This window comes from Camellia sinensis, chromosome 10 (genome assembly GCF_055761805.1).
Source record: "Camellia sinensis isolate YWXY chromosome 10, ASM5576180v1, whole genome shotgun sequence".
Classification (NCBI taxonomy): domain Eukaryota; kingdom Viridiplantae; phylum Streptophyta; class Magnoliopsida; order Ericales; family Theaceae; genus Camellia; species Camellia sinensis.
In genome coordinates this window covers 167,445,254-167,468,752 of record NC_138970.1, presented here as the reverse complement: position 1 = coordinate 167,468,752, position 23,499 = coordinate 167,445,254, and the positions used below count along the sequence as shown (strand labels likewise).

Here is a 23,499-nt window from a genome sequence, read left to right as displayed (position 1 = left end):
TGATTATAGATTATAACTTAACAGATTATGGCTTATAGCTGTGAACATAAGTTGTTAACCTATTTGGTATAACTGTGAGATTATGGATTTAAGCAGCAGAGTAGTTTTTGGTTAATAAGCTGTAAAATAGCTTTTTACTGTATAATTGTCCTTTCTGTCCTTATATGATATAAAAATAATTATTGTCATTTTTTTCAGTTTTAATTTTTTAAAAAAATGTTTCTTTAATAAAAGTTAATATAATTAGTATTAATTAGTATCAATTAATATAAAAATTGATACATTTGCTAAAAATGTAATGGAAGTATTATTGTTACAATTGTTTTCCATTATAAATTAATTAGTATCAATTAATTGTTTAATTAGTATCAATTAATACTAAAATTATTAATTAGTATCAATTAATGGCTTAATTAGTCTCAATTAATACTAAAATTATTAATTAGTATTAATTAATATTAACATTTAATTTTTATTAGTATCAATTAATATTAATAATCAACAATTGTTATTAATTAGTATCAATTAATAATTAATTCATTACAAAAGTATCCAATATTAATTTATAAATAATTAATACCAATTAATATTGATTTTTTTAATTAATATTGACTTTTTTCTTTTTCTTCAGAAATATACAATTTTTTAATTAATATAAAAATATACAATATGAATTTATTAATAATTAATACCAATTAATATTTATTTTTCAATTAATATTGATTTTTTTCTTTTTCTTTAGAAATATACAATTTTTTATTTTTTAATTAATATTAATATTTGGGTATCGACGAGGACATTTAAGTAATTTTAGCCCCCCTCACACCAGCAACGCACTTAAGTCAAAAATTTAAGGACCCCTTGACCAGCTTTCTAGATAAGCTGAGAAATAGCTTGATTTAAGCTATAAGCTGGTGAACTTAAGTTGCACCAAACAGAATATTTTAGCTTAAATTAAGCTAAAAGTTGAAATAAGCAACTTATAAGCTCTACCAAACAGCCTTTTATCTCTCTCCCTCTCTATTCTTTTTTTAGCTCACATCTCCCTCTTTGTTCTCACCCACGTCTACTCCCATTTCCTCTTTATCTCTCTCTCTCCCTCCCTGTTCTTCTTCTTCCCTACCCTCCCTCTTCACTCACTCCTGAAACTGCTCTCCAATCTTAGCTTGCAAGGTAAGATGCTCGCTCCCCTTCTCTTTATGTTCTCTTTCTCTCTCTGCATTTCTGCCTCCCCCTTTTTCTCTCTTCGGGTTGTTCTGTGTTTCCCTCCTCTCGCTACTCAATCTTTTTCGTTCTTTATGGTTGTCACGCCCTCAAAATAATACATATAAACCAACCATTCAAGACATCCATAGACGTAAAAGAATAAAACATATATCCATTCATCAGAGTATTTGGTTCAAAAGTATTACCTATTGACAACAAAAGTAAATGCCTTACGAGCTTACAACTTTCCAAGCCAACACTTGGTTACACAAATAGAGGGTTCTAACTCTAAACACATTAAGCCCTTGGCTTGAATTTACATGTAACACCAAAAATAACAAAACGACCAAAAGAGTCTTCAACTCCCAAAACCATCCAAGCTAAGACCTTGGTGGCTGCATATCACCTGCACCTGAAAAATGATGTCCCATATATGGTGAGCCAACGCCCAGTAGAGATATGCTAAATATAAAATGAACAATAACTAAAACATTAACATTTGATAAATGTTCAACTCAAATAGACAGACATACTTCTCTTTCATACCCAATCCATATTCACAGGTATATATATATATATTTATCAATCCTTTTCCGTTTCATTATCCAAACCAGTTCATAGTTGTGGTTCTCAATTCATCCAGATGGTTTATAACGAGACTACAACTCATGTTAACGATACTTCAATCATAATCACTTAATATGAGACTACAACTCACATTATTCACATTTCCATACTTCAATTCAAAATGAGACTACAACTCATATCAATAATACTTCAACACTTCAATTCATTTACGTTTTGCAAACATAATCAAGATTTCGAGGCTTTCACCCTGGACACTCCGGCCAACTTAATTATCAATGGAGTCCATCCCCTATCTCCTCCCAAACAGGTGTGAGAGTACATCCCCTATCTCCTCTCAAATCTTGGAGTACATCCCCTATCTCCTCCCAAACAAGATACATATGCAATGTATTTAAACACTTATTATATACAATGATCAAGCAATCACATATTCAATGTGTTATTCCATCTGTCATATTCAATGACATACTCAATTGATTAGTTTTAATTCACGTAATCCTCATGCAGTGTCTACAACAATCAAGACTATCCTCCACCGATAGCCCAAAACAGTTATTTCTAAACAGATAATAAATTATCAACAGATAAATTATCTACAATTTCAAAGGTGAGTGATTTATCAATCCAACTACACCATTCCTTCTCACAGCTTCCCAATTTCATGATTTTCACCTCAATTTCACATTCTCATACTTTCCCAAATTAATTGTACAAGTTGATTATTCACATAAAATTAGGACTTTTCCCCCTTGTTCCCAACTTTGTCCCTAAGGTTCATTTATCATCAATAAAGATCAATAACCTCATTTTAAGGCTCATATACACATGTATAATTCAAAAGGAACAAAACCCCTCTTTATACATTTCAAGTTTTGAAACCCTAACACCCAAAATTTCTCAACTTTTACATTAAATCAAAATGATCACATGTCTATGTCAAAGGCCATAAATATGAGTAGTTATCCCTACCTTAAGTGTATAAGACGAGCCTAGCAAGGGAAGAACTCCAAACATGTCGAAATCACTTTCCACTCGGATGAAAATAGAGGTCTTGAAGAGCCCAAGCTTTTTAATGAAGGAAAGAGGGTGAAGAGATCACTTAATCTTAGTTTAAATGTAGAGAGAGAGGGTATTCTAGAGAGAGAAGCTCTCAAATTAGGGTTTGGAAATGTTTTTGAGAGAGAGAGAACCGAAGAAGTGATTTAAAATGACACAGTCGCGATCTGATATACATATAGTCCGCTCAAGCGGAGAGTAATACGCTCGAGCGTAAGACACAAAAACTAAACCCGCTCGGGCGCAAAGGGACCCGCTCGAGCGCCAAGGCACAACAACAAAGCACAACCCGCTCAAGTGCAAATGGACTTGCTCGAGCGTAGAATACACTCCTCCAGTATTTTTACAAACTTCAGACACCTGCTCGAGCGCAAATAGACCCGCTCGAGCGTGAGGAACGCCGCTCAAGCATGAAAAACACTTCTGCAGTATATTTGCAGACGCACAAAATGTTGAAAGGATGCAAACTCTGGTCGAGCATAACAAGACCCGCTCAAGCGGATCATCAAAAATCTGGGCAACAATATTAGGGACTAAAACTCAACCAACCTATTCGAAACATGCCCAAGACATTTCTAAACTCAAATTCAAAGGATTTGAAAAATCTAGAAATCCCCTAGATGTTGATTTGTGATTATGTATCAATTTTAAGTTGTAAACAACAATCACAATCAAACAATCAAGACAAATCGACACAACGATTTTACGTGAAAAAACCACAATTGGACACCTCCAATTGTGATAAAAAAAAACCACGGGCAAAAGCCACAAAACAATCCACTAAAAAGACATAAAGGAATTACACAGGTATACTCTCAATTACCTAGCGAATCCACGCCCAAATTGAACTAACCCCTATGTGTCTCTTCTAACCCCGTCTTTACCTCGGAATTGTCTTGACGATGAGCCACTCCAGAATCCACCAAAGCTTCCGGCTCAAATTATTCAGAATCCACCGAAGAACAACTCTCTCTTTTGTATAGAATGAACAAACGAACTTTTGATGTATTCTTCTTAACCCATGAGTTGAATACTCAATTAAACATCAAAGAAAACTAGCAAAATATCCCCAAATATAAACCTTAATATCCAAAAAGAAGATCTGAAGAAGTAATCCTAGTTTTGGACTAAAACAGATACTTATAGAAATCTGGGACTGCGAAGCTCGCTCGAGCGAAGACTCTCTCGCTCGAGCGAGGAACCAAAAATGTGTGTTTTTCATAAGTGGCTTCGCTCGAGCGCACATTCATCTCTTTCAGGTTTTTTGTACAGACGCAGCCTTCGCTCAAGCAAGGGCGGACATGCAACTTCGAATGCAATTTTTCATTTTGCTTCGGGGACGCTGCCCCTTGACCCCGCCTGGGCACTGCCCCCTGGACCCCCACGAGCTGACCGAGCAGCTCCATCCCCGTCATAATCAGTGAAGTGGCAATCTTGAAAGTATTAACATCACAAACTTCTCTGCACGGCACAATTCGGGTTAGATTCACATTTAACAAACTCATAGCCTCACTGAAATAAAAGTGCGAAAACAAGTACAACTGAAAGGAGTTTTGTCAAACGGGATTGCCAAGAATGAAAACCTAACAGGATTAAAGGGTGAAGACAAGATATAGACAACAACAATAACAACAACAAATGACAGGGAAAACCAGGATCGTTATAACGGTGATTTGCTTGGAAAATCCTTGAGGCTAGAAAACTTGTGTCTCTACATAATCGTTCAACACCAAACTTGAGGCAATTGAATGGCAAACTGTTATATTGAACTTTGATACCGAGTTTGTAAAAGTAGATCAGGGAACCCTCTTCGATCTCATTCTGGTTTGGTTTTCTCCTCCCTTTTTGATCTCATTGATGATTGAGATTTTATCCTTTTGATTGTCTAATGACTTGGTGATTAGGGTTTACTGATTTTGATTGTATTATGGTTTCGAAACTTATTTGTTAATTTACGTAAAGCGTGAATTTGTGGTTGAGAAAACAATATTGTTCATTATTGATTTCTAATAGCGGTTAGGTTCTAGAGTTTTTTTTCACATAAATGGGATATTGTTTTTTTTTTTATTATTATTATATTATTTGGGTAACAAGAAGAATTATGTTAAAATTGCGGAATTATTGATTGTATTAGACTCTTCCCACTGTTATTTTGATGTCCTAAAATGCTTATCAAAGCCAAGATAGTTAGGTTTGTGTGAATACATTTAACAGAGGGACAACGTTGAAACTTCTTAATATATTGAACGTTGAAAATTCTTAATATATTGAAAGTCAAGTTACGTATGTGTTTATGGGATATTTATGTGTTTCTTTGATTTGGAAAACAAGAGAATTATATTAAAATTGGGAAATTATTGGTGAAATTGATATTGATGATATTTAGACTTACTAACAGAGTATGTACACCCACCTTCCATTGTTGTTTGGGATGTCCCAAAATAGTTAACCATCTTGAAAAGCCAAGAAACTAATATTGTTATCATCATTTTGTTAAGTTTGAATGCATTTAATAGATGGACAAGTTTGAAAATCCTTACTATACTGTTAAAGTGTAAACTCATTTGTTTCAAATTGGGATAGGTACGAAATTAGATGCATTCTTTATTTGTTTATTTATTTTTAAATTGAATGTCTGTGTGTGTATGATGAGGGGCCGGTATTGTGATTTATGGGTGGAAAATTGAATTTAGGAGGGTGAGGAATCATTTAGTTTGTTGTTCTGAACACAGTGACAAGAGATTCAAGGAATTCTTTGGCATCACAGTAATTTATAATCTGCAAGATATCTGAGAAATTATTGAGAGGAGTTAGAATTCCATAAAGAAACTGATGGATTCCCAAAAATTCGGATTTATATCACTTGGGAGAATAGGAAAGTAGGTACTTGCAATTTGTACATGTTTGAAATGATTTGGCAATTCTAGACATAAGGGGGAATTGTTTATGATATATTTTGTGAGTTGATGAAGAACGCGTGAAAAAAATGCGTCTTATTGTTTGGTGAAAGTGTTCGAATTTAAGTGTGAGAATATAGATAACATGCTGGTTGAGAGATTGATTACCACCATACACATTTCCTTGGACCTGGTATTTGTTACCATGTGATATTACTACCCGTCATCAGTGCCATTACGATTGCCTGAAACTTAGATGGAACACATATTTGACTTCTATGTATTAGGAGAATCAAGGCAAGTGTGTAGTGGGGTTTTAATTGTTGTGTGACTTGCATCTATTTCAAAGCATCTAATATTAGCCATACTTGATCTAATAAATGGAATGGAACCACAAGAAGGTATTGGATCATATATGTAAATGACATTGCAATCTGAACCAATCTTTTTACAACTGACCTATGTTATAAACAAGTCTTCAGGAACACGTAGATTAATTATTTGCTAGATGAACATTATTTGCTGGATTTTTGAATGGATTAATTATTTTTTTACTGCTCAATCACTCTCCAGCAGAGTGCGTCCCAGACATGCTGATTTAGCTTTGCATCCAGGTAATCGTCTCTTTACTTATAGGCTTTTATTTTTCTTTTTCTTCCTCTTCTTCTTTTATTTTTATTTTTATTTTTATTTTTATTTTTATTTTTATTTTTTATATTAATTATAAGTATATGTTAAAGTTTGGTAGGCTTATATGCCACCAAACTGGGTTCCATTTTTTTTTTTAAAAAAAAATGGTGGGTTTGGATTCGGATCAGCATTCTTTATTTGTTTATTTATTTTTAAATTGAATGTCTAAATCTAGGGAATCACTATCCTCAATTGGGATAGTAATCCCATTATTTAATATGTTATCATATACTTGAGCCACACCAAATCACAAAAATATCCACCAATCCCATTTTGATTTATGGGTGGAAAATTGGTGGGTTTGGCGTTTTCCACCCATAAATCACAATACCGGCCCGAAATGGAGTACTTGGGTTTTTAAACTACTTTTATGTTGTTGCTCTGTAAAATATTCTCACTCTCTCTATGGGAGCTTGCATTTTAAGATTATTCTCACTCTCTCTATGGGAGCTTGCATTTTAAGATTAGTATCCAGAGTTTGGTAATGAGGTGCGGTGTTGCCTTTGAGTCAAACTTGGTTCTAGATCATGACACAATGCAAAGCTTGAACGCCATTCTGCCGTAACTAATCTGGGTGTAATAGCCAAGCACCTGGCTTGGCTCGGTTCATCTGCAGTCTTTAGTGGGATATGTGCTTCTGACACACACAAATCACTAACTTTGAGAAAGTTCACAACTTAGTGATTATTCAAAAATCTTGTGGGGGCTGAAGATTCACTGGTGGATGAACTGCACTAGGACACACTGAAGCTTGGTTGCAATATCAATTAAGTGAATTGAATAGTATAGTATATTGCTCCATGTACCAGTTCATTTTTACACTGCAATAGCCCCATGAATAGAGCTTCAAGCCCATGACCCTTGCTTTGAAAGGCTGGGTCTCTGCCAACTGTTATTATACCCAGTGTGTTAGTGTTCCCCTTCAATTACTATGCATTTGTCTACACCATTAACATTTATTGTATATAGTTTTTATTTATTTATTTATTCATTATTTTTTTTATGGTTAATTGATGGAATGCTTTCAATATATTTCAGGGAGGAATTTAAGGATGAGGAGATGGTTGATGTGAAGTCATTACACATCCGAAACTTTCTCTAAAGTTGATTTTGTTGGCTAGTGCTTTGCTTTGCATTTAACCATTGTTAGGATACTCAGCAATTGTTTGAAGAAAATAGATTATAATTGTTCAGGTATTTGTTAAAATAAAGGGAATACTGGATTAATGTTTTGGTCATTTGTATGTGTCCGGTCTATCTTATCTTTAACTCCTTGAATATTGATTGGTTGGCGATCTCCAATCACAGTGAGATTTGAAATTGCAGTTGAAGTGCTGCCTCTTTTGTTTTCAATGGCCAACTTTTGTTTTAAGCTTCCGCTATATTACATAAGGATTTTCAAGCTGTCTTCTTTGATTGAAATTCATTGATTACCTAGGGACCTATCTTAAAAAGAGATGTAATCCAAGATTTAATCGTAAACCACTTGATTATCTTTTCGTCTATTGTTATTGGTCGGTTTCCAGACAAAAGAAATTTAAAAACTATGCCAATATACTGTAAGAATGTGATGGATCGCAGCCCTCTAAATCTCCTTTCTCAATTTTTCACAAAATCTTAAAAAAGGGTAAATTATAAATATGCCCTTGATTGTAAAATATTCTCACTCTCTCTATGGGAGCTTGCATTTTAAGATTAGTATCCAAAGTTTGGTAATGAGGTGCGGTGTTTCCTTTGAGTCAAACTTGGTTTTAGATCATGACCCAATGCAATTATGCAATTGGATTTGTTGATTGGGATTTTATTTTATTTTTTTATTTTTATTTTTTGTTAGCCATTTCAGTTTCAACCTTCTGATGAAAACAACTTTGTTGAATGATAGAATTTATGTGTGTGCATTATATTTTCTGTAATCAATTTCTTAGTCTCTACCATTTCTACATCCAAAAACTACTCTCTTTTTTTGTTTCTCTAAAAAATAAAAAATTAAATGATGAGCTTATTTGAGATTCTACTACTCACTCTCTCTCTTACCCAATTCGGAAACTACTTTTCCAAAACAGAATGATTATGTAGTTTTCTCTATTTGGTACATTTCTATTTGATATTTTTCCATTTTTTTTTTCTCCTATTATATTTTTTTTGTTTGGCCCAGGTGTGGAGTTAATAATTATGTGTTGTCATCTGAGAGGATATGTTAATTAGGTATTGTTTGAGTAGTAAAGTCCATTTCGGAATTATAATTTTTAATAAAAAAATTTAAAAATCACTATAAAATATTGTATAGATTTTTTTGTAGTTTTTTTTTTTGTAAAAAATTAAAAAATTAACTAAGTTAGCAATTTTCAAATAGAGCCTAAATACAGTTGAGAAGAGTTTTATTAGGAAAATGCTTACAACTTTTAAATTGCAAAGCACTCGCCGATGTGCATTATTTGATATTTAATTTTTTTTTATATTTGATTTGTTTGGAATTGTAGAGTACAGTCTGTTATATATATTTTTATAACTCCATTTTAATCTTAATATTATTTTTACGCTAGTATTTTAACAAAAGGGTATTTTAATTCCTATGGAAAAGATTCTTTACTAGAGTAGAGTGCGTTTTATTATCTTTATAAAACCCCAAAAGACAAAAAGAACAATTAGGAAATTTTATTACCTTTTACAAAAACCCAAAAAGAAAGGAAAAAGGGCTCTCTCTACTTAGCAGTTGTCTGGATTCGAGGCGTCCAAGTTTTTATTTATTTATTTATTTATTTTTATTTTTTTTAATCAAGCACATACCCTAGAGATTGGGTAGGTTTTTTGGTTTTTTTATTTTTTTATTTTTTGATTATTTTAGTTTGAGTTAGAAAGCCTCATCTAAGATGTTTTAGTTTGTTTAACTTTTATAAGAGAAAAAATAAAATAATTATGATTTGAATGTGACTTCTTATCTTATTACCTTTTAAATTTATCTTATCTTTTAATCACTAAAATAATCTCAAAATCACATGCCAAACATAGCCATAATAAGAAATTAATCGTGTGTTTTTTGTTTTTATCTTCTATTTCCAACATGTGAAATTTTTTTTTTAAAGTACAAAATGGATAGGATAAATTACATTTGACACCATTCCATTTTATCATTTCTTCACTTTAAGTGTATTCTTTTTTACATTTTGACTTTTAATGTTCGTAAATTAAAAAAAAAATTAATTGTTCCAGAAGCCAACTTCCATCAACTTTTGAACGGAAATCCCACGTGGCATAAAATGTAGCAATTAACTCTTTTTTTCCCTCTTAAGTTTCACAGTATTTCACTTTAATTCTTAATTTTTTTTTTCAATTTAATTCTTAATATTTGTAATTTTTCTTAATTTATTTCAAATGCCCATTTTTGTTCAATTTTAAAATCCAAATCCAAACCCAAATTTCAACTCCCCTCTATTTCTCATATTCGAATCCACCATCAAACTTCCACTATTCTTTTACTACCTTCTTCTACTACAACCTCTTCTACCTTTTGTCTAACTCTATTGCCTCCTTTTGTCTCATTCTTTCTTCATAAAACCTATGCACTATGACTGCAATTCATATAAACCCAAACACTTTTTATAAGGGATGAGCTTGTTTCTAGTTGGGTTTCCCAACTAGAGCGTCCTGTTGGGCTTTCGTGGATTTACCACGAAACTCATATCGATAACCTTGAATAGTTTAATGTGTAAAGTTCGTTAAGTATTTCATCTCTGCAACGCCCTCAAAATAATACATAAAACCCAACAATTTCGACATGCATTGATATAAGGGAATAAAACATCCTTCCATTCATCAGAGTAGTTAAGTACACAAAAATATTACATGTTGACAACAAAAGTAAATGCCCTATGGGCTTACAACTTTCCAAGCCAACACTTGGTCACAAAAGAGAGTACTAACTCAAATACACTTTAAGCCCTTGGCTTGAATTTACATGTAATACCCAAATAACAAAATAACCAAAAAAAAAAAAAAAAGTCTTCAACTCCAAAACCTTCCAAGCTATGTCCTTGGAGGTAGCATATCACCTAGACCTGAAAATGATGTCCCATATAGGGTGAGCCAAAGCCCAGTAGAGATGTACTAAACTAAATAAAAGCAATGACTAAAACAATAGCATTTGATAGATGGTTAACACTTATAAACCAGTTATATCACAATACAGTTCCATGACAATTATGTCCATGCTACGTTCCATTTTCCTTTATTTATCCAAATCATTTCATATACATGGCTCAGAACCTGGCCAGACAATTCAATGAGACTATAACTCATATACCAACACTTTCATATTTGACAATAGATACACATATTTGATGCATCATTATGATATTAAAACACTTCCATACTTCACAAATGACACACAGATTTGTTGTATCAATACTTCAATTTAATACACATATTTGCTGTATTAATGGAGGCCATCCCCTATCTCCTCCCAAACAGGTTTGAGAGTCCATCCCCTATCTTCCCTCAAACTATGGAGTACATCTCCTATCTCCTCCCACACAATACACATATTCCAAGTATATAAACAATTATCATATACAGGGATCATCCAATTTACATATTTGATGTATTATTCCAACCGTCATATTCAATGACGTATTCAATGTGATTAGTTTCAGTTTTCCCTAATCAACATACAGTGTCTACAAGAATCAAGACTATCCTCCACCGATAGCCTAAAGCAGTTATTTTTAAACAGAAAATAAATGCATTAAACAGATATAATATCAACATTTACATAGGTGAGTGATAAATTAATCTAACTACACCGTTCAATCCCGTAATTTCCCAATTTCAGGGATTTCAACTCAATTTCATATTTTTCCAAATTAATTATACTAATTAATTTATTTCAATAATTAGGGCATTTTCACCCTTTCTCAATATCAACCCTAAGGTTTGATTTTACCAATTTGACAACAATAATTCCATTTTCCATTATCTCACATACACATGGGTTTTAATATTTGAAAACCCCTCTTTTATAAATTACACAACAACCCTAACTTTTCCCAAAATTACCCAACATCACCAACTAATCAAAATGACCGAAATTTAAGACAAAGCTCATAAGATGGAGTAGGGTATCCCTACCATGAAATGAAGAGCCCAAATGGGGAAGAAGACCCAAAACTCAAAGTGCTCTAAATCCAAGATTTTTCAGATTAAAAGAAAGCCCAAGTCATCCTCTATCTTTCTTACAAAGAGATTAGGGTAGAAACACTCAAGAACTAGATCAATCCCTAGAGAGAAGGTATGTATAGAGAGAGGGAGAGTCGGCTCTAGGGTTTGGGTAAAAGAAGAGATGAAAAAGTTAAGTGTAAACCCGCTGCTATCAACTGATATAACACAGGCTCGCTCGAGTGATGTATTGGTCGCTCGAGCGACCAAACACAAAGAACCCTCGCTCGAGCGACCAAACACAAAGAACCCTCGCTCGAGCCAACAATACGAAGCTTCAGGTCTGCAAACCAGAAGCATGCTCGAGCGACAGAATGCTCGCTAGAGGGAAGAAACCCAAAACATAGACCTCGCTCGCTCGAGCGAAGAATTGCAACTCTCAGGTCCAGAACTGGACGCAGACGCAAGCTCGAGCGAAGGACTTCTCGCTCAAGCCACCAGACACAAAACTTAACTCTCGCTTGAGCGAAGGAATCCTGGCTCGAGCGAAGGATCTAAAATAATGAGCTCACTCGAGCGACAAAAGGCTCGCTCGAGCGAAGGACCAAAATTCTGGGCGCAACCATTTGCTCCCAATCACACCCAACCTGTAACAATCTTGCCCAAAACATCCTATAACTCAAATACAAAGTATTGAAGGACGGAAACAAGATGCAAACCAAAACCGACATCCACGGAACCAAGTCCGGATACAACAACAAAAGGAGGAAGAACCGGGATCGCTATAACCTCCCCCCTTAAGGAATTTCGTCCCCGAAATTATGTACAAGTTTTCAAAATAAGATTTCTCAATTTTCAATAATGTTACAATTCAACATTCCATAACCCGACCCATTACCGGTCATCCCATCTCTATTCAAGAGGCAGCTTACAATATAATTTTCAACCTGCATTATCAACATGCATTCCTTTGAAATTTACCAATTTCAACGCATATTCCATAATTCAATTACATATTCAATGCCAACAATATATTTGCATTTCTAAAACAGAATTAACATGTGCAATGTTAAAATAAACTTCCATTCTCAACGCATGCTCAATAATACCTCCACAATATTTCCATAAGCCAAACATATACAATGTTTTACAACTTAAGACATATACAATGCTCTTAAGGTTTATCAATACGACAACATAACTAACATATGCTCAAACATCCACAAATAGATCCGGATATTTCTCTCGGACCTCCAATTCATGTTCCCAAGTGGCTTCCTCAACCCCGTGATGTTTCCACAAAACCTTTACCAAGGGAATAGTCTTGCCTCGCAAGACTTGGTTCCGTCTATCCAAGACCCGTACCGGTCTCTCCTCATATGAGGCATCCTCGTTAACCTCGAAGTCGGTCCAATCCAATACATGCGATGGATCCGACTCATACTTCCGAAGCATGCTAACATGAAATATGTGATGAACTCCGGACAACTGCGGCGACAAAGCTAAACGGTAGGCAACCTCGCCAATTCTCTCAAGGATCTCGAAAGGGCCAATAAATCGAGGGGACAACTTTCCTCTCTTACCAAATCTCATCAAACCCCGCCTAGGTGATATTTTAAAAAAAAACATGATCACCCGCCTCAAATACCAAAGGCCTCCTCCTACGGTCGGCATAACATTTTTGACGACTCTGGGCTGTAACAAGCCTCTTACGGATAAGCTCAACTTTCTCCGTCGTTTGCCGAACCAACTCTGGGCCCAACAAAGGTGCATCACCCACCTCGGCCCAACAAACTGGAGACCTACACGGTCGGCCATACAAGGCTTCGAACGGTGCCATACCGATACTCGACTGGAAACTGTTGTTGTACGCAAACTCCACTAAGGGCGAGTGCCTCTCCCACGACCCACTAAAGTCAAGAACACAACCTCAAAGCATATCCTCAAGGATCTGAACAGTACGCTCGGACTGCCCGTCAGTCTGAGGATGATAAGCCACGCTAAAGGTCAACCTAGTGCCCAAGGCACTCTGCAAACTCTGCCACAACCTAGCAGTAAAACGTGGATCTCTATCTGAGACGATCGACACTGGGACCCCGTGCAACCTCACTATGTCCCGAATATACAAGTCGACAAGATGATCTACCGAATCTCTCACACGCATAGGAATAAAGTGCGCCGACTTAGTCAACCGGTCTACAACCACCCAAATAGCATCACTACCCCGCTGAGTCCTCGGAAGACCCACAACGAAGTCCATCGCGACATGCTCCCACTTCCACTCGGCAATAGGCAAGGGTTGTAACAAACCCGTTGGCCTCTGATGTTCGGCCTTCACTTGCTGACAAGTAAGGCACTTAGACGCAAAAACTGCCACATCTCTCTTCATACCCCTCCACCAAAGCTGGCGCCCCAAATCACGATACATCTTAGTGCCTCCCGGATGCACCGCAAGGTGTGAATGGTGAAACTTTCGGAGTACTTCCCCTCGGCAAGACTCTGCCACAAAGAGACGGTCTCGGTACCTCACACTCAGGTCGGGATACACAGTCAAACCCTTCTCAACCTTCTCACTGGAGATCTTCTCTTGGAGAGATTCTACCTCAAGGTCACCTCTCTGTGCCTTTAACACTCGACTTACAAGTGTAGGCTGCGCAACAACAGAAAACAAGGCCGCAACCTCAACGGATTCGCCTAGAAGCAAATCAAACTCGCCAAGTGCACCCAATATCTCCCATTCCCGAATGGCTATACAAGCTACATCACTAATGGATTTCTTGCTAAGGGCATTGGCCACAACATTGGCCTTTCCCGGATGATAATGCAACTCAAAGTCGTAATCCTCAATAAACTCCATCCACCTCCTCTACCTCAAGTTCAAGTCTTTCTATGTAAATAGATATTTCAGACTCTTATGATCCGAGAATACCTCGAACCTCTCACCATAAAGGTAGTGCCTCCAAATCTTCAAGGCAAAAATTACAGATGCTAACTCTAGGTCATGTGTAGGGTAATTCTTCTCGTGTATTTTCAACAGACGTGAGCCATAGGCTACCACTTTCCCCTCTTGCATCAACACACAACCCAAACCCTCTCGTGAGGCATCACAATAAACCACATAACCCAAACCCCTCTCCGGAATAATCAACACTGGAGTGGTGGTAAGTCTAACTTTCAACTCTTGGAACGACATTTCACAAGTCTAACTCCACACAAATTTGACCCCTTTCCGTGTCAATCTAGTCAATGGCGAAGCTAGCCTGGAGAAATCCTTCACAAATTGGCGGTAATACCTAGCTAATCCCAGAAAAATACGGATCTCAAAAACACTCTTAGGCTGTGCCCAATCTTGCACTGCCTCAATCTTGGAGGTATCAACAGACACCCCTTCTCCGGAGACCACATGGCCTAAGAACTTGACCTCTCTTAGCCAGAATTCACACTTCCCAAAATTAGCATATAGCTTATGGGCTCTAAGCAACTCAAGCACCACTCTTAAGTGTTCCTCATGCTCCTCCTCAAAAGGTGAATAAATCAGAATGTCGTCCACGAAGACGACCACAAAGCGATCTAAGAATTCCCAGAATATCCGTTTCACCAAGTCCATAAACACTGCCGGTGCATTGGTGAGCCCAAAAGGCATCACCGGGAACTCATAGTGGCCATACCGCGTACGGAATGCCATCTTCGGGATATCCTCCTCCCTGACCCGATCTCAAGTCTATCTTAGAGAAACAACGGGACCCCTTCAACTGGTCAAACAAATCATCTATACGAGGCATAGGGTATTTATTCTTAACCGTAGCCTGATTCAATTTCCGGTAATCGATACAAAGTCTCAAGGCATCATCTTTCTTTTTAGCAAAGAGGGTCGGTGCTCCCTATGGCGAAACACTAGGGCGAATAAAGCCCTTATCTAGCAACTCCTGGAGCTGAATCTTCAACTCACTCAACTCGGCTGGGGAAAATGGTAGGGTGCCATAGAAATCGGCACCGTGCCGGGCACTAAATCAATAAAGAACTCAATCTCTCGATGAGGTGGTAAGGTAACAAGGTCCTCGGGAAAAACATCTGAATACTCACAAACCACTCTCGGCAATACAGTCTGGGTCTCATCACACTCACTACTCATAAAGCTAGCAAGAAGACCATTAAGCTCACTCCGCCCTCACGGATCATACACCGGTGGCAAAACACTACCAACCCGATCCCCCAAGAAATGGAAACGATCCCCGCTCAAGGTACATACAGTGACCCTCTGGCGGTAGCAATCAATAACAGCCCGGTATGATGATAACCAGTCCATACCCAAAATCACATCAAAACCCGACATAGCCATAACTACAAAGGAAAATGGAAGCCGGCGGTCGGCGACCTCTATATCACAGCCCCGACACCCTTGTTTCAAAATCAATTCACCCCCAACAGGTGATACAACACATATAGGAGATGCTAACTGCGCCAACTCCAACCCCAAAACAGATGCAAATGCAGTAGACAAAAAGGAATGGGATGCACCCGTATCAATTAACACATTGGCAACTGAGTTGCAAAACAAAAAGGTACCTCTCATAACAGATGGAGCCGGTACAAGATCCTGCGCGGTAACAGCATACACGTGCCCTGAAGGTCTCTGGTCTACCTTCTCACCCCTAGGAGCATAAGACTGCTGCACAGACTGGGATGATGAAGCCCCCTGATTGGCCCTCGAGGCTTGAACTGACTGAGCTGGCTGATGGCTCTGAGTCTGCTTCAAACCAGATGCACCAGATGTGCCACTCAACTGCGGGCAAAACCTCTTCAAGTGCCCCGCTTGACCACACTGGTAACAAGAGAGCGGCTGGCCTCTGCCCTGACTCTGGCTCTAAGGTCGAGCCGAAGATGAAGCTGCTCTCTGCCCTCCTCCCTTTTACGGGCAAGCTGGGGACTTGTGGCCCAGCTGACCACATTTGTAACAAGTAATGTCTCCCTGACTGCCTCTCCCAGAACTTGCACTCGGCACTGGAAAGGTAGACCTCGCTAAAGCACCATGGGACTGCTGATGGTTAGAACCCCTCTGCCTCCTACCATCCCCCTGGCCACCCTAACTTCTCTTGGAGCCCCTCGTCCTCTCCTTCTCCTCATGCATCATAATCTCCATATGGGCCGCAGCATCCACAAGGCGCCCATAGTCCCAGGTCATGGACCCCCCAACTCTAGTCTTGAGCCCATACCTCAACTTCCTCTCAAACTCAAGACAACGGCGTTCCTCAGACGCCACTAGCTCAGGTGCAAACCTGGATAAATTGGTAAATGCAGCCTCAAACTCGGCCACAGGCATACTCAGCTGCTTGAGCTGACAGAACTGATCTCTCAATTTCTCCCTGACAGCGGGAGACAGAAACTTCTCCTAAAAGGCATCAACGAAAGCCTCCCAAGTCCCTCCAATACGGCCCCTCACAAACTTCCACCACTGACCTGTGTCTCCCTTCAGTTGGAAAGACGCCAAGGTCACCTTCAAAGCCTCGTCTTCGATGCCAAGCATCTCAAACGTCATAGTCATCTGCTTGAGCCACTCATCAGCCTTCAGTGGCTCTTTCAGATCACCCACAAACTCGTCCGGATTAGACCGAAAAAACTCCCTCTTCAGAAAAGAAGGCCCTGCATCAATAACCTAGGCCTGGACTTAATTCTCAGCTCTGAGAATGCCCATGGATTCCCTCAATGCTCATGCTATCTCACGGGATAAGACACCCATGGCCTGCTGGCCTACTCGCTCAACCATATTGGCCTGACCAACACCCTCCTGCTGCTCCGGAATCTCATCTGGTATAGGTATCTCCTGCCTACCACGCCTACCACGTCCTCGTCCTGACATCCTAATAAAGGTAACAAAGACGTTAGCACATTCACAAATGTGCCGAAGCTATAACACCTGCGTCCTAATACAATGGACAACAGTAACTCATTCCACGTAAGCACATAATCACATAAGCACCTACGAATTTCATTTCTGGATAATGACAGTCCCGAGGCGTTGCTAGAGTTCCGGTTAGAAACAACATTGATCAAGTGCTTTTCCAACAAGACTCCTAGAAACCCAAGGATCCAATCAACATCCTAGAAGCTACATTCCAAACCCATATAGTCACATAAACATGTTATCACATAAGTACATAACATTACATCTAAGTCTCTAACAAATGATACGAACCCATTGCGATACTAATCACTTCCCACGTACCCTAAGTATTCGAACCCGGTACGCTCTGATTCCAAGTTGTAACGGCCTCAAAATAATACATAAAACCCAACAATTTTGACATGCATTGATATAAGAGAATAAAACATCCTTCCATTCATCAGAGTAGTTAAGTACACAAAAATATTACATGTTGACAACAAAAGTAAATGCCCTATGGGCTTACAACTTTCCAAGCCAACACTTGTTCACAAAAGAGAGTACTAACTCAAATACACTTTAAGCCATTGGCTTGAATTTACATGTAATACCCAAATAACAAAATAACCAAAAAAAAAAAAAAAGTCTTCAACTCCAAAACCTTCCAAGCTATGTCCTTGGAGGTAGCATATCACCTGGACCTGAAAATGATGTCCCATATAGCGTGAGCCAAAGCCCAGTAGAGATATACTAAACCAAATAAAAGCAATGACTAAAACAATAGCATTTGATAGATGGTTAACACTTATAAACCAGTTATATCACAATACAGTTCCATGACAATTATGTCCATGTTACGTTCCATTTTCCTTTATTTATCCAAATCATTTCATATACATGGCTCAGAACCTGGCCAGACAATTCAATGAGACCATAACTCATATACCAACACTTCCATATTTGACAATAGATACACATATTTGATGCATCATTATCATATTAAAACACTTCCATACTTCACAAATGACACACAGATTTGCTGTATCAATACTTCAATTTAATACACATATTTGCTGTATTAATGGAGGCCATCCCCTATCTCCTCCCAAACAGGTTTGAGAGTCCATCCCCTATCTTCCCTCAAACCATGGAGTACATCTCCTATCTCCTCCCACACAATACACATATTCCAAGTATATAAACAATTATCATATACAGGGATCATCCAATACACATATTTGACGTATTATTCCAACCGTCATATTCAATGACGTATTCAATGTGATTAGTTTCAGTTTTCCCTAATCAACATACAGTGTCTACAACAATCAAGACTATCCTCCACCGATAGCCTAAAGCAGTTATTTCTAAACAGAAAATAAATGCATTAAACAAATATAATATCAACATTTACATAGGTGAGTGATAAATTAATCCAACTACACCGTTCAATCCCGTAATTTCCCAATTTCATGGATTTCAACTCAATTTAATATTTTTCCAAATTAATTATACTAATTAATTTATTTCAATAATTAGGGCATTTTCACCCTTTCTCAATATCAACCCTAAGGTTTGATTTTACCAATTTGACAACAATAATTCCATTTTCCATTATCTCACATACACATGGGTTTTAATATTTGAAAACCCCTCTTTCATAAACACTACAAAAAATCCAAGATTTAGTGGCGGCCAAAACTGTCGCTAAAAGCAGGAAAAAGCGTCGCTAAAAACTAAAACACCTTTACCCGCGGTTGCAATAGTGGCGGCCAAACCGCCGCAATAGCCCTGTCGGCATATCCTTATAGTGACGTTTTTCGCAAACGCTGGTATAGTTATTTTTATTGCGACGGTTGATGTAGTGGCAGTTACAAATGTCGCTATATCTTGAATGTACCAATTACTTGCTAACTTTATAGCGACGGGTCGACTGCTGCTATATCCTTCACTTTTGCGACATTTTGTAAACCGCTGCTATATTTTGACTCTATTCCATCAGTTTTACACTGTCGCTATAACCATAGAATTCGTTTCGAATTTTATTTACAGCGACGGTTATTAACCACTGTTATAGGCTATTTTTTTTTTGGAGGGGGGGGGGAGATGAATAAAGTCATAAATAAAATGACAAAAAACTACAAGATACAAGGGGTATACCCTAGGAGCTAACCAACTATACAAAGACACATAAACCAAAAAACAAAAAAAGACAATTTAGACAACAAAAACCATCATGTTCACACACCACATAAGCAAAGAGCAAATGAGGACAAGAACAAGGCAAACAATACCAAAAAAAACCTAAGAGCAACATAACCTGGTTACATTGAAAAGATCCAAACAATAAAAGGAACTAGAAACAAAACCCAAAAGGCCATATTACAGGGACAATTTGATTACAAAATGATCAAAACAGACACCATAGCCCTGCTTACATTATATATCTATAACAACACTATTTTATTCTAATGGCTCAATACTCAATAATTGTAAAAGGTAAAAGAGTCAGCATTTTCATAATCCCAAAATATCCAAAACACCTTAATTAAAAGGTTCATTACATAAGCCTGTAATACAAAAAAGATCCAATGTTTCTAGCAAACTAATAGCCCACACCATATTCCAAAAGAAAAACTTCTCACATAACAATAGTACTCAAAAGTATTACTCATGACACCATTTTATAAAGATCTCCATGAAAAATGTTCAAATCCAGAATTGACGTCCATTGTTTGATACTTCATATTATCTTATTTCCTGCAATAAAAATAATTGAATGAGCATAAGTATCATTTTCAATTTTAAAATCTATAAAGAAATTTAGACAACAAATAATTCTCGACAAGTCTTATTTATTTATTTTTTTTTGGTAAGTATATGGTTTACATATAAAAAAATAAAGATTACAATGAAGTTGAAGATCATCAAGCCAAACATTAGTAGCAGCCACCAAATCAAGCAACAACTAGCAACATCTAAGGGTCTATTTTTAATTGTATATTACAGTTTGATATGTTGCTGATATTCAAATTTGTTCGATTTTTGCCCAATTCTCTATTTCATTGGTTTGTTTGGTATTTTTACGGATGCCAATAAAGGAAGCAAAGTAGAGAAGTCAGCCTATCAAACCCCAATTTCTATCCAAACTAACTAACTAACAATTTATTGGTAAAGAAGTCATTAACAGTGGTTCTAAACTTGTGTCAATGTAGGTGTATTGTAATGATGACTTACCTCGATTTGAAGGTTGCATTTCATGACTCCCAAAAGAGGATCTTTGATGTGTTCGTGGAGAAGCTTGGTCCGGAATGACACTAGATCCATCTGTCGCCTAATTTATACAATAAAATTTACATAAGTATGCATAAATTTAGAAAATGATAACATATGATAAACACATCATATAAAAGAATATGTTATATGTAGTTATACCTGCAAACCACTAGAACTATGTCTCTGACTCATCAAAAATGCTACTTGCTCTTTTAAAGAGTTTATTACAGCATCTTGAGCTTGCAACTGAATACCTTGAGTTTGCAACTGATCACCTTGAGTTTTTAGTTGTTCCTTCAACTCAATTATAGTGTCTTTGTCTCTCATTCTCTCTTCATCAGAAACCATTCTTAAGTGGTCAAGATTATTACACATGAAGCCATGCTTGGAAGGAGTAGGCCCAAATCCTAAACCTCGAACACGTCCATGATGCTCTTTACCCATCACTTGAGAATAAATATCATTTGGTGACCAAGATATACGTCCACCAACATTTCCTTCGGAGCTACTTGGTTGTGAGCTCATCAAAGCTTCTAGTTTTTCCTATAGCATAAATGGGGGGGGGGGAAATAAGAAGACAAAGAGCGAGAGTGATTGTTTGCCACAAACACATTAGAATTTTGAAAATGTAACTTATTAAATGGGCATACAATTTTTGTAGCTGCTGCTTCATTGACTGGTGTCCCATATTTCTTTTTGTGAAGCGGTATATATAATTTTGCTCGATCTAGTGCAATCTTATCTTTTTGCTCCTATGTAACAATCATATCGTTTGAGAATAAATTCATAATATAATGCGCTAACCAAATTGAAAATATAAAAGAAGGAATGAAGTTTGAAATACCATATCATATGCATGTTGTGCATAAGTTTTAGATCCTCCCGTATGTGCACTTGTTTGCTCTCGCCTGCTTTCCTTATTGGTTGCACTGAGTTCCTTCACTCATAAATGCATAACAATATGTTAAAAAAAATTGATATAATGACATTGTATTATTTGATAGAAAACATACATCTATGCATACCTGTCCTTCCTTTGAAAACCAATACGCGACAAGGTCAGCATAGTGCTCACGGTTAACTGTTAAAGGCACAGTAGCTACTATCTGTGCTGCTGTCTTTGTCTCATCATAGTACTTTGCTTTTAAACTACATTTCCAATTTCTCCATTTCTCTCCCATTGACTTCAATGTTCGATGCCTAATCATATCCCTTCTCTCATCTTGAGGAATGGCAAACTTGGACTACAATTGTATGTTTTTTCATGTTACGAACATTCTTAAAATTATCAATACAATAATATAAACTAAATTTGTGCATTTGTTTGCCTAATTCGCATATTTTTACATGGAGATAATGAACCACACTAATTTCATACTTCTTACTTCTAGACGACACCTATATCCTAATACAGGAAAGGAACTTTCAGACAATCCTAACAACAAACATATGTCCTCATGCCAATACTTGTAGTTAGAAAATTACCTTGATAATATTCCAACAATCTTCTTTATACTGATCTGGCACTTCATGCCAATTCTTGTACTTAATTGGGCATAAGTGTGGCTTCCTAGCAATGGTGCCTATGAAGCGACTGAATATACCACCCTCTGTAGAAACAGCCTGCAGATCCTTGTTGAAGGTGAGCATAATGCGCTCTTCTGGAGTCAAATTCCACACTTCAACCATACGTGTAATTCCCCGCGTGTTTCGCTTGGTTGATTCATCTATTACAATACAACAATGAAATATATCATGGAAGTTAAGGGTGACTTGTAATTTGTACCTCAACTAAAAATCTAATAATACCTGTACGTTGCATTTCTTCTTAACTTAACCAGTCCTCATCTAAATCATCTTCAAACTGAGGGTTAACCTCTGATTCTTGAGGTTGAGGATGTGGAACATGTGATGGAGCATGTGAGGAGGGATGTGACCAACTAGGTTGTGAAGAGCCATTTGATCGACTAGGCTGTGAAGTTTCATTTGGCCGATTAAGCTGTAAAGAGGCATTTGAACGACTAGGTTGTGAAGTTCTATTTGGCCAATCCATCTGTGGAGAGCCAATTGAGCGACTAGGTTGTGAAGTTCCACTTGGTGCGTTAAGCTGTGAAGGGTTATTTGGTTGGCTAGGCTGTGAAGAGTTATTTGACTGGCTAGGTTGTGAAGAGCCATTTGATCGCTTATTTTGGGAATCATTCTCAAGATTGCAAGTTCTAAATCGTTTCTTTGCCATATCTCCTAGATGAACAATAGATGTAATTAATCAAACACAAAGATATTAATCAAATTAAATGAGCATTTATCATAGTATACTAAAGATATTAAAGAACATAAGCCATAGGAAAAGCTCATATACACCTCACAAGATTATTTTCTTTTTCTACTTCTAAGGAGATTTTCTGTACACAATGCATGGAAAGAGGAACAGATCTGTTACAATGGTGGATTGGGTATAAATTTAGAATCTTGGAATGGAAAATATGGGATGTGTTTCCTTTTGCTGCACTGTGGTATTTGTGGAGGGGCAAAATGATTGTAAGTTCATTGGTTCTCAACTAAGGGTGCAGTCTCTAGTAAATGGTGTTTGATTGTCTTGGTACGGTTGTAGGGGTGAAGAAGGTGCCAATCCTGAGTCTACTCTTGATTTTTTGGCAAAACACTGTCAGTGGGCTGTGGTGACATTAGGGCCTAATGGGTGCATTGCAAAACATGTAAAAGAGGTCAGTGATATGTTACATTGGTCTCCTCTTC

The 23,499-nt window shown here is 37.1% G+C and overlaps 1 protein-coding gene across 1 annotated transcript; it reads right to left on the bottom strand.

Moving 5' to 3' along the window:
• Positions 1-20,222: 20,222 nt before the first annotated feature.
• LOC145800849 (uncharacterized) lies at positions 20,223-22,445 on the bottom strand. The gene is made up of 7 exons (XM_082890596.1): positions 22,231-22,445; positions 21,771-21,989; positions 21,590-21,682; positions 21,396-21,497; positions 20,905-21,288; positions 20,658-20,803; positions 20,223-20,229 (listed from the first exon to the last, which is right to left on the bottom strand). The coding sequence occupies exons 1-7, from the start codon at positions 22,432-22,434 to the stop codon at positions 20,223-20,225; spliced, it is 1,155 nt and encodes a 384-aa protein (XP_082746722.1). The 5' UTR covers positions 22,435-22,445.
• Between the last annotated feature and the right edge of the window lie 1,054 nt (positions 22,446-23,499).